The sequence below is a fragment of the Marmota flaviventris genome, chromosome 19 (genome assembly GCF_047511675.1).
Source record: "Marmota flaviventris isolate mMarFla1 chromosome 19, mMarFla1.hap1, whole genome shotgun sequence".
NCBI classification, from domain to species: Eukaryota; Metazoa; Chordata; class Mammalia; order Rodentia; family Sciuridae; genus Marmota; species Marmota flaviventris.
This window is the reverse complement of record NC_092516.1, coordinates 20,052,665-20,064,466: the sequence shown is the minus strand read 5'-3', so window position 1 is coordinate 20,064,466 and position 11,802 is coordinate 20,052,665. Positions and strand designations below refer to the sequence as shown.

At 44.5% G+C, this 11,802-nt stretch overlaps 1 protein-coding gene and 1 non-coding gene across 6 annotated transcripts in view; one reads left to right on the top strand and one right to left on the bottom strand.

Moving 5' to 3' along the window:
- Nucleotides 1-632: 632 nt before the first annotated feature.
- The window catches only part of Xpo6 (exportin 6), a 103,347-nt gene continuing 92,177 nt past the window's right edge, over nt 633-11,802 (top strand). For 2 of the 5 annotated variants that reach the window (XM_027948408.3, XM_027948404.3), the window contains exon 1: nt 634-1,001. In XM_027948408.3, coding sequence (XP_027804209.1) covers nt 999-1,001 — 3 coding nt within the window. In that variant the 5' untranslated portion in view covers nt 634-998. Of the gene's footprint in view, nt 1,002-11,802 lie in introns of all 5 variants that reach the window. The other 3 variants (XM_027948406.3, XM_027948407.3, XM_027948409.3) reach the window with 3 other exon arrangements.
- On the bottom strand, nt 9,156-9,228 carry Trnav-cac (transfer RNA valine (anticodon CAC)). The gene has a single exon. It is a non-coding gene; the product is annotated as a tRNA-Val (tRNA).

The following is an 11,802-nucleotide window of genomic DNA, read 5'->3' as shown; positions in this document are numbered from 1 at the left end:
AAATTGTCCTTTGACACTTTCGACTCCTAGGGCTAAACTGTGTGTGTAACGAAGGTAGATAAGCTCCGCGAGAGCAGGGGCTGTGCGCCGCTAAATTACTAGCCCGGAGCGTGGCATTTGAAATGCGCTCCGCAAAGATTTGCAGGATGAAAGAAGGAAGCGAAAGAAAAACCTCCCCTTTACTAAAATGGCAGACCCCGTTTCCTTTACCAAGATGGCTGCGCGCAGGCGCACGAGACGGCGGGCACAGGGGGCGGGGCCGCGGAGAGGCGGAGTCAGCGGGAGCCGTCAGGTGCGGCCCCGCCCCTCGCCCTCCGCCCTCCTTCTTGATTCCGGATTGGTCCGGTTCCAGCGCCGCAGCCTGGCGGCAGCGCTTTGGGGCCGCCCGGCGTTCGCCACTTCCGGCGCGTTGGGGCTGTTGGTCCGGGGCTGCCGCGCGGCGTGAGCGGGCAGCTCCGGGGCGGGCGCGCGCAGGGATGCTCTGGGGGGCGGCGGCGGCCGTGTGGGCTGAGGCGGTGGGGACAGCGCGGGCCCGCGGGCCTCTCTCCTGAGCCGGCCACCCGGGCCGAGCCGCTCCGCCGCGGCCCCTTCAGCCTCCGCCCCTTCAGCCTCGGGGCCGGGCCCGCCGCCGCCTCTGTCCGCGGAAGCCGGGGAGCCCCTGCCTGGGCCCGTAGCCTCCCCCTCGGGGGTCGGGCCCGGGCGGGGGGCCCCGAGCCGCTGCCCTCCTTGCCGGCCTCGGAGCCCCATTTCCTGCTTTTTCAGTTTTCTTGGGGAGGAACGGGTGGGTCTGGATGAATTGCCCTGGGGGTCCTCCATGAGGTGGACCGGGAGGCCGTCCTCCTTTTAGAGGGTCCCTGCGGGACCGGGTGGGGAAGGGGTTGCCTTTGCATGGTCGGGGGACTTCCCGAGCTTGCCGGGACCATGACCTGAACTGTGCGGGCGGGACGTGTCCGAAGCCCTAGAGCCAGCTCACCTGAGCCGCCCCCTCCCCGGCCAGCATGGTAAGTGGAGTGGGACCCCCCGCCCCACTGAGGGCCCTGCCGCAGGGGTGGGAGTGGGTCCCGGGGCTGCTGAGCCATCGTTTCTCTCCCCCGGGCGGGGAGAGGCGCGTGCCGAGCCTGGCTGGTGACACATGCGTGCAGGGTGTGCAGCCCCGGCTGTGCGCTCCCATCCCCCCCAGGGATGTCTCAGGACTGGGAGGGCCCTGGAAGCGCTGCATGCACAACCCTTGCATCTCCTTGTTTGCTTCCTTCATAATGATAATAACTATCATTTATTTATGGAGGGTTTTCTGTGTGCCCAGGGCCTGTGCTAAGTGATTGACGGGTATTACCTAATTATCACACCAACTCCTTTGATCGGAAGTGGGGAGACTGAGGCATAGAATCGTTAATTACCCGGCTCAAGGTCAAGCGCTTTTTAAGTGGCAGTGGCAGTGGCAGTATTTGAACCTAGGCATCCTGACTTGAGAACTCCTCCGGGTTCGGGGAGAACATCGTGTCCAGGTGTAGGTTTATATATATGGGAAAACAGCAAGATTTGCAGAGGTCACTTGGATGATAGCAGAGTCGGCAGGAGTATCCCCTGGACCCACAGCAGCTGTTCTTCATGCTGCGAGCTCTCTGGCCTTCTCCCTGGTAGTGTTGGAAAGCTCCGTCCTTTCTGATCCTGCTAAGAAGCCTCTAGAGGATATCTTCCTCATTTTCCTGAGCCATAAGTATTCTCAGTGCTCCTTTAGATTTGTGTACCGCCATCTATCTATAGAGCATTGTCTTTTTACTTATTTTTGTGGTGCCAGGGATGGGACCCGCGACTTTGTGGGTACTAGGCAAGGCTGTATCGCTGAGCTATATCCCCAGGCTGAGCATTTGTCTTTTTGCAATTTTTTTTTAATCGAGCCTTATCTGTCCATTGCAGTAGACTCAACTGTCTCAAAGGTGAAGTTGTCTGAATCTTTATCTGCCCTAGTTCTTGGCACAGTAGTAAGCCCATGGTGAGTAGTTAATTGCCCAGTCTGTGTTTGGGCACATCCAGGGCTAGCTCTGTGCTCCTCAAGGCCACTTGTTTTACCGCTACCAAGTTAGTGGAGTAGTAGAGAAAGGGATGCCGCTTCTGTGACACAGCCAGTGGAGGTTTGAAAACTTTCAAGGGGCCTGCTTGTGGTTTGGTAGGTCCTGGAGTATAGAAAGAGGATCTAAGTCATTGACCTTTTCCTCATAGGGCTTTTATCCAGCTGGATAAAATACAGCCATTAATGTCCAGCAGCATGGCATAAGTCGTACTCACACACTCTATCTCTGTACGTGTAAATTATGCATTTATATGTGTGCACACATACTCTGGTGGCAGACGAATAAAGCTCTTTGAGTTCCAATTTTCTTATATATACAGTGTGGAGATAGGAATTCTCTAAATAATCCAAAGGTATGAGATACATGTAACATTTAGCAACCGAGGAAAGAAGTACTCCTTTCCTTCATTTATAATTTCAATAATTAAAACATTTCTAAATTATTCTTTCAGTTTTTAATTTTTGTTTTTTAGCTCTGGTAGAATTTACATAAAACAAAACATTTTACCTGTACAGTTAGTTGAGTGGCATCACATATATTTACGTTGCTGTGCAACTTTCTTGGCCATCTACTCCAGAAGTTTCTCATCTCCCCAAACTGAAACTCTGTACCTTGGGCATGAACTCCTAGTCCCCTCTGTCAGCAGTCCTTCTCCTCTGGGGCCTTGGAAACCATCATTTTGCTTTCTGTAAATGTGACTACGTTAGGGCCCTCATGGAAGTGGAATCATACAGTATTTGCCCTTTGGTGACTGGCTTATTTCACTCAGCTTAATACCTTCAAGTTCATCCATGTCGTAGGGTGTGTCAGTTTCCTTCCTTTTTAAGGCTGAATTCCATTGTGTACGAGGCACATTTTGTTTATCCATTCATCCGTCAGTGGATACCTGGCTATTGTGCTTAATGCTGCTGTGAATATGAGTGTACAGCTATTTCCGTGGATTTTACAAGGCGACTATATGCCACATCCTGGAGAAGGCACCGAAGGAGCCAGACCCCAGGTACCTCCCAGGGAACTTAGATCACCGTTTGCACCCTTGTATTCAGGTTTCACTTAATTGGCAGTCAGTAGAGCACTGGAATGACCACCTTTGAGTAATTAATTGTAAAGTTGTTGACTTCTTGACCTCTAGTAGATTTTTTTCCTGAGGTAAGTTGTGATCAACCTTAGTTATTTAAGCACACAGTGAGTGGCCACTGTGGATGTGAGGTGAATGATCACATCTTCTTTGAGTCTCTGATGCCAGTGGGTTGCCTGTAGTTGTTCCAGGGGTTTGGGTGGGGCAGGCTTTCCCCCCTAAAAGCCAGGAAATCATTGCCTGGTTTGTGTCTGTCAAGAGAAGGGTCTTTTCCCTGGGATCACAGCTCTTAATTCAAAGAATTCTTTCTTTCTTCATTTCTTACTGATTTACAGTTTGATTTTTAAGAGTATTGGTTGGTCTAAGTTTGAGCTTTTTTAATATCTTTTTAAAACATCAAGTCTAGGAAGACTTGAAGAAAACTATCATTTATTAAGTATGCAGTGTGCATGTCAAATATGCAGTTTTTCATATATTCATATATTTCATATATTTTTCATATATTCATATATTTCATATAATTCATATATTTCATATATTCATATATTTCATATATTCATTTAGCCATTCAGTATCAGTTCACCTCACCAACCCTGTTAGGTCACATTGTTGCTGTTACTACCAGAGGAAGAGATTAATAGACCTGCTCTAGGATGGAGCTGGCATCTGGACCCATGGTATTGTATTCCAAATCCTGTGTTCTTCACATTGGGGCATGTCATGGGAAAGATTATCAGGAATGTCACTGAACTGTGTGCTTGTTTAGTTCTGAGATAGATAGTGGTGGAGCGTAGGGAGAATGGGGGAATTTCTTTAAACTGTCCCTCCAGCAGAAGAGAATTTGACCTGCATATTTACAGCCAGTTAAATGAGAATAGTAGTTCCAGTACAGAATTAGTTAGCTGTACTCTAACTCCATTTGATTAAATCATCATTTTTTGTGGAATTCCCATGAGATTTTAAGTGGTGTAACATGTTAGAGGTTCCTACTACTTCTTTGAAGAGTTGTTACTTAATATTGAATGAGCTGCTGCTTAAAACGGAAATTTTGTGCAAAATTGAATCTTTGCTTAAGTTAGTATTTCTTTTTTAGTTGCTTAGAAATTCCATTGGTTACAAAGGCTTATTTATTTATTTATTTATTTATTTTTTACGTCCCAGTCCGTGAATGGTCCCTGTAATGGAGACAAAATCAGACTTTAAATTTGGCCACTCACATGGTGTGTCATGGTGCCAGATTGTGTCCACAGTGTTGTGTGGTACACAGTGCTGTGTGAGGCACAAGGAAGCCACCATGGTGGTGTGAGCAGATGCAGGGAAAGGTTCAGCAGAATCTAGGGGTTCTGTAGTTCTGTCACATCATTAGAGATAGTTTGGGTGACATTTAAATATCAAGAAGTGACTTTAACAGCTTTTGGAAAAATTGGTGCATGACATGGTTCAAATGATGAAATTGCCTGGTAAACAAAAACTCCTGTTAATGTATGTAAAAGCAATTCTCAGCATTAAGCCCAAAGCTTTTTAGTATCTCATACATTCATGAAATATTTTTTGATTTCTGTTTCAAACTTAAAATCTCAGGTGCTGTGACTACAGTATAACAGTGTGTTAGTTAATGTTAAATATAGGTTAGTTTATGCCAGCTATTTTACATATATTAATTTACTTTTTCTTCTAAACAATGCTAGGAGGTAGAGGCTATATTTATATCCCATTTTGTTTTGTTTTGTTTTGTTTTTGTTTTTTAGATGATGACATTCAAGACACTAAGAAGTCAGGCAGCTTCCCAGAATTACACTGCAACCAAGTGGTAGAATTGGGGTTCAAACCCAGGTAGTCTGGCTCTGGAGTCAGTGCTCAGGGTGTAGGAAGTGTTTGTTTAGCATGCTCAAGGCCGTGGGCTCCCTCCCCTGCAGTGCAGAAATGTTGTTGCTTATAACTGTTACACTTTCTGGGTAACTGTCCTTGCCCCTGAGGAGTCAGGTTAGTGGGGAAGAGGAGATGGATATTCTGATGAATACAGGGCCTGTGGTGAGAGCTGTGGAGAGGAATGCTTTGGTACTAAGGCATGTTGCCATGAAGGTACCTGGGGACAAAGAATGCATTGAGAGCCCGGGTGAGGGTCAAGGAAGGCTTTCCAGGAGGGCATATTTGAGTCTTGAAGGATAAGGAAGAGTTTGATAGTTGAATAAGGAAAAAAAGGGCTTTCAAAGCAAATGTCATTTACATAAAGATCAGATATGTATCAATAAAGATAATAAAATAATGGGTGTCAGGTGAGAGTGAAGGAAGGAGTAAATGTTGAGTGTTTAGGACTTTCTGGGGCTTTATCTGCACACATATCTTACAGTACACAAACATGCTGTGTTTTTCTCATCTTCAGAATTCTTCATTCATACTTTGAAGGGTATTGCTCCATTTCTTTGTTCCCTTTTCAAGGAAACTTCAGGAGAGTGTGTTCTATACCTGGTCTCTAGTTCTTTACTTTGTGTTGTGTCTTAAGCTTACTTGTCAAAATTCCTCCTGCCTCTGTTACTGACTCCAGTGGTTGTCTCTTAGCCTTCATCTTATTTGATCAGTGGCATCAGACAAATCAGACGTTCCCCCTTCACTTAAATATTTCTTTACTTGGCCTCCAGGACACTAAGATGTGCACTTGATTTCCTCCTCCCATCTCCTGAATGTTTCTTCCCATCTCACTGATCTGGGGATGGAACTGAGGAGGAATGATGTTCTAGCATTTTTAAATTTTGAGACAGGATCTTGTTAAGATGCCCAAGCTGGCCTTGAACTTGTGTTCCTCCTTCCTCACCCTCTCTGGTCCCTGGGTGGACAACACCACCCTGGCCTTCTCTCTGATCTTTAAACAGTTGGAGCACTCCAGGCCTCAGACTTTGTGAACTCTTCCAGGCTACCATAAGCCAAGAACTCTAATCCAGGCCTTTTTCCCCAGCTCCAGTGCTCATATATGCAATTGCCTGCTTGACAGACTTGTCACACTTTCTTTCCTGCAGGTGCTGTTACTGTTACTCTACCCTGTGCTCACTCTGTTCAGCTTCCCTGGCCCCCTGTCCTTCTAACCTTCCAGATGTGCTCCTGCTCCAGCTTTGGTCTTGCTGTTGGCTCTACTGGCCTGTTGATGCGACTAAACTTCTTCAAGCTTCCTCAGAGTTACCTTCCCAATGAGGTCTGCCCTTACCAACCTATGTAAAATGGTAATCTCGATGGGCGTGGTGGTACACACCTATTATCTCAGGTGTGGAAGGCTGAGGCAGGAGGATTGTGAGTTCAAAGCCAGCCTCAGCAAAAAACGAGGCATTAAGCAACTCAGTGAGACCCTGTCTCTAAATAAAATACAAAATAGGGCTGAGGATTTGGCTTCGTGGTCGAGTGCCCCTGAGTTCAATCCCTGGTACCCAGGAAAAAAAAAAAAAAAAAAAGGTAATTTGTGGGCTGGGGCTATATAGCTTTAGTGGTAGAGTGCTTGCTTTCATGTGTGAGGCCCTGGGTTCCTCCTCAACACCATCAAACAAATCAAAAAAGGTAATCCCATTTCAGAATGCCCAGTTCCTCTGACATCCTGCTTTACTTCTTTTTGTAGCATTTACAGGTTTTAAATATTTTATATACTTAAGGCTTAGTTGTATAGTCCATTTTTTGTTGTTTCCTGCTAACATATTAGCTTTGTAAAGCTAGGGATTTCTGTTTTGTTCACTGATGTATCTCTAGTGTAGAACAGATTCCCAGTGTAGCACACAGTTACATGGTGGTAGGAATGAGTGGAGGCCTTAGGTGTTCAGAGGGGGTTTCAGAGGTTTCCTTGGTGATTAAAAGTTGCAGAGAGGATATTTGAGAAGAGAAGAGAGTAACAATAAGATATGTAATGTTAAGAAAACACTGGAGGACTGGTTTGGCTGTGGTGCTGGTTTATGAAAGGAGGTGGAGGAGGGCCATAACGTTAGTTTATGGCGAGGTTGTGGAGGGTCCCCTCGGCTACCCTTGGGAATTTGGCTTTGATTTTTGGCTGATTTTTCAGTCCATCTGTTGTATATAGGTTAGATTGGTGTGGGAAGCTAGATGTGACACCATACCTATGTAGACGTGACAAAGGCCTTTTCTCAGATGTGGAATTAGGAATGGAGAGGAAGACTTTTACTCAAAATAAGAGAATTGTCCCTTAAATCTCTCAACTGATTTCAGAGTGTAAGGATGAAGGGAAGAGCCTACACTTTAGCCTGGAGATGGGAATAGTGAGAAGTGTGAAATAGTTGGTGATTTGGAATTGGAGGAATGGAAGCGATGCCATTGACCATTACACATGGTAAAGTGTTGGTTTGTTGTTTGGCAGTGCTGGGGATGGAACCCAGGGCCTCACACAGTCAGAAACAAAGCTGACAGGAAGAGATGACAGGAGACAGCCATGTGCTGATAAGTAAGGGTTTGGCTGTGTGGGCTGCTGTGTGGAGAGGGAGGTAATTGGTACCTGGCTGGAGGAGGATGTTGGATATTTTAGGGAGTTGAATTGTCAGTGTACACGGCTGCATAAAGGAAGGCGTGATGGCATGCACTAGGGTGAAGAGGGAGAAATTCTGGACAGTATAGCTGCATCTCTCTGCCCCTGTTTCTCTTCCTTCCTTTCCTTCTTTCTTCCTTTTTTCCCCCCAGTGCTAGGGATTGAACCCAGGGCTCTGTGCCTGCTAGGCATGTGCTTTCCCATAGAGCTGCGTCCCCAGCCTCACCTCTTAACTTTTCAACCTTCCCCTACCCATTTCCCCCCATATTCTACAACCCATTGTGGACTGACTTTAAAAAAAAAAATCTTACTGTATTTCCCCTAAGATTCTTTTATTCTTTTTTTTTTTTTTTAATTGTCACATATTTGTGGCGTAAAGTGTGATTTTTTTGGTGGGGAGGCGGGGAACCAGGGATTGAACTCTGAGGCATTCAACCACTGGGCCACAACACTAGCCTTATTTTATATTTTATTTAGAGACAATATCTCACTGAGTTGCTTAGCGCCTCGCTTTTGCTGAGGCTGGCTTTGAACTCCTGCCTCAGCCACCCAAGCCACTGGGATTATAGGCGTGAGGACCAGCACAGTGTGATATTTTGATACACGTATACCATGCGTAATGGTCAATTATATATCCATCACCTCAAACAATTATTTCTTTTGGTGAGAGCATTTAAAATCCTGTCCCCTATCTATTTTAAAATATATAATAATTGCTTACTGGCAGACGGACTTTTTGTCTTGATTTTTCAAGATTGCCTATAACCTTAGTGTGCTGAGTCCAGTTTCCATCCATAAGCCATTTGAATTCTTGTGGCCTTTGGCAGCTACTGTCTCCTTTTGTTGAGACACTTGTTCTTGGCTCCCTTGTCTTTCACGTGTTACTTTCTTGGGTTAGTCTCCCTGATCTTTTCTTCCCATGACTTCCTATTCTGGAAGAGTGAAACCCTCCTCTCCAGGCTTGGAAATCCACTTAAGTGTGCATTGAATTATTTGAAACCCATCATTTCTCTTAATGACCTTATCTACCAGACTAGTCATAGACCTTGAGTCATCTTTAACTTCCTCCTCTCCTTTAGCCCCCACTCCCAGACCTCTTGATGATGTTACTGTAACATACTATGCCCTGACTGGTTTTCCCTTCATTTCCTCCACTTGGGTGGGACTTCGTTGTCTTTTGCTTTGATTGTTGCTGTCTTGGCTGGGCTGTGCCTTCCAGGTTCTCCCTTCATCAGCCCATCTCTGTGCCTCTGTCAGAGCTACTTCATAGAGCTCAAATGGGAGCCTGCCACTTGACCCCGGTCCTTCACAGCAGAGGGTCCCCATTGCTCTCAGAGAGCAGGTTTCCATTAGGGCAGAATAGTAGAAGCACACAGGCTCTGGGTTTTCACAGACAGATTGACTTTCAGGCCGCAGTAGGGAAGAGGATGACTTATTAAATACTTAAAGTGATTTATTTGGAATATCTTTTTTGTTTGTTTGTTTGTTTTTTTGGTGGTGCTGGGGATTGAACCCAGGGCCTTGTGCATGTGAGGCAAACACTCAACCAACTGAGCTATATCCCCAGCCCTTGGAATATCTTTAAAGATTTACCAAATTGTACCTTGTTCTCCAGCCACAACAAACTTCTTGTCATTCCAGACCATCCAGCACACTCCCGTGCTTCTCTGACTTTACTCTTGCTGCTGTTTCTCTGCTTGTCCTTTTCTTGAGGGAGACTCATCCATCATATTCATGGTCATCATAAGCATGTCTTTGAAGCTTTCTAACTCCTAGTTTAACATACATTATCTTTTTTTTTTTTTGGCTTTTATTATTTTTATTTATTTATTTTTATTACATAAGAATTACAGGACTACATTCTTGTAGTGATGTTCAGAAGTTTGAAGAGAATAATATGAAACCTGTGCCTCCTTTATGCTCCCTCCTCTCCATCCCAACCCAAGTCTGGTTCTCTTTAATAAAAGAGTCCATATCAGGTGAGTCTTCCTCCTCTCTGCCTCTCCAGTGCCTAGTAAGGATTCAACAGGCATTTATTTGGTTCAGTCAGGAGTGAAAATAAATCCAAGGAGGTCAAGGTGGCCCTTGAGATTAGAAATGATGAAAGTAGCAGTACTTGGAGAGACTGGTAAAATTGAAACAGTATGAATGTAGTTACCACCCTGTTTAACCAGAATCCAGCCAGTGAGCAAGGGCAGTGGTTAGGGCACTTGCTGTGTAGATGGTGTGCTCAGAAGCCCCAACAGCTGGGGGTGGGGTCAGGTGAGGTGAGGCAGTTGGTTGTAGATACCTAGGAAAGCCACAAAGCAGAGAATCAAGGGAGGTGGAAGAGGCCAACGGGAAGGAATTTAGAGGAACAAAAAAATGGGTAGTTCATAATTACATTCTGTGCTAGCCATTGCTTGGGGGCCCTGCTGCAAACTCGTACTCCACCTGTTGACTCTCCCATAGCCACCCTGCAAGGTGGTTATTATGTTCCCATTTTACACTTGAGGAAGATATGGACACTGAGGCTCAGGGGAGGGTAAAGTTAAGTTGCTTGTCAAAAATTTACATAGTGAGGGCTGGAGTTGTGGCTCAGCGGTAGAGCACTTGCCTCTCGTGTGAGATCCTGGGTTCGATCCTCAGCACCACATAAAAAAATAAATAAATAAACAAAATAAAGATTAAAAAAAAAGAAGCTTAAAAAAAATTTACATAGTGAGTTACATAGCTAGGTTTCAGACCCAAGGTTCCAACCCCCAAACACGTGTTTTTTCGTAGATCATTAGATTTCTTTTTAACCCTATGCATATATACATAGACATATTTACTTGAAATATAGCCTATCTACTTATATTGTCCCATGAAAACAGTGCATCTAGCCAGTTAAACTTAATACCTGAAAAAATTTGCCTCGTAGTAGAAGGGTTCAGATGGTCAGCATTGGCTAATAAATAGCTATCTCTGCATGTCCTATAATGTGATAGAATAGAGAAAGTGGACTGTTGAGGGCACAGTGGTAGCTGGAATAATGGAATTGACAGAGGAAAGTTGCTTTCCTTGAGTTTCAGTTCAGATAAGCCCATTAAGCTTAGTCTATGCAGTAGGCTCACTTAAATCACAGCAGCTTTCTGTCGTTTTATATTAAGGTCATAATAAAAACTGTCTCTGGTCTAGGACTCTCTCAAAAGGTTAGGTGGAAAAGAAAGGCCATCATTGTTTTCTCAGCCAGTAATTAGACCTGGAAAGTGTTTCCTTTTTTTTTTTTTAGAGGAATAACTACATAAAAAATTTGTGTGTGTGTATCCGTGTGCCTGTCTGACCATTTTTCCAATACTGGGGATTGAGCCCAGGGCCTCACTTCTGCAGGCAAGCACTCTACCTCTGAGCTACATACATCTCTGTCTTTTTATTTTTTTTAATTATTATTTTTTAAAAATATTTATTTTTTAGGTGTAGATGGACACAACATAATGCCTTTATTTTTATGTGGTGCTGAGGATCGAACCTGTGACCTGCCCGTGCTAGGCGAGCACTCTACCGCTGAGCCACAATCCCAGCCCCATATCTCTAGTATTTTATTTTGAGACAGGGTCTTACTAAGTTGCGCAGGTTGACCTTAAATTCCTGCCTCAGACTCCCAAGTAGCTGGGATTTCTAGCTCCTACTTTAAGACATATTATCTTTGATTTTGTTTAGTTTAGCAAGCCTGCACCACTGTGTGCCTGGCTGAAATTTTTTTTTTTTTTTTTTTTGAGAGAGAGAGAGAGAATTTTTTTAATATTTATTTTTTAGTTTTTGGTGGACACAACATCTTTATTTCTATTTACTTATTTTTTTTAAAGAGAGAGAAAGAGAGAATTTTTTAATATTTATTTTTTTTTTTAGTTTTTGGTGGACACAATATCTTTATTTTTATGTGGTGCTGAGGATCGAACCCAGTGCCCCACACATGCCAGGCGAGCGCGTTACTGCTTGAGCCACAACCCCAGCCCGGGAAAATTTTTTAAAAAGTGACACGTGGCTTCAGTGACACACACCTTGTAATCCCAGTTACTCTGGAGGCTGAAGCAGGAGGATGGCAAGTTTCCAGCTTAGTGAGATCCTGACTCAATATAAAAAATAAAAAGGGCTGGGGTAAAACCCAGCTTAGTGTA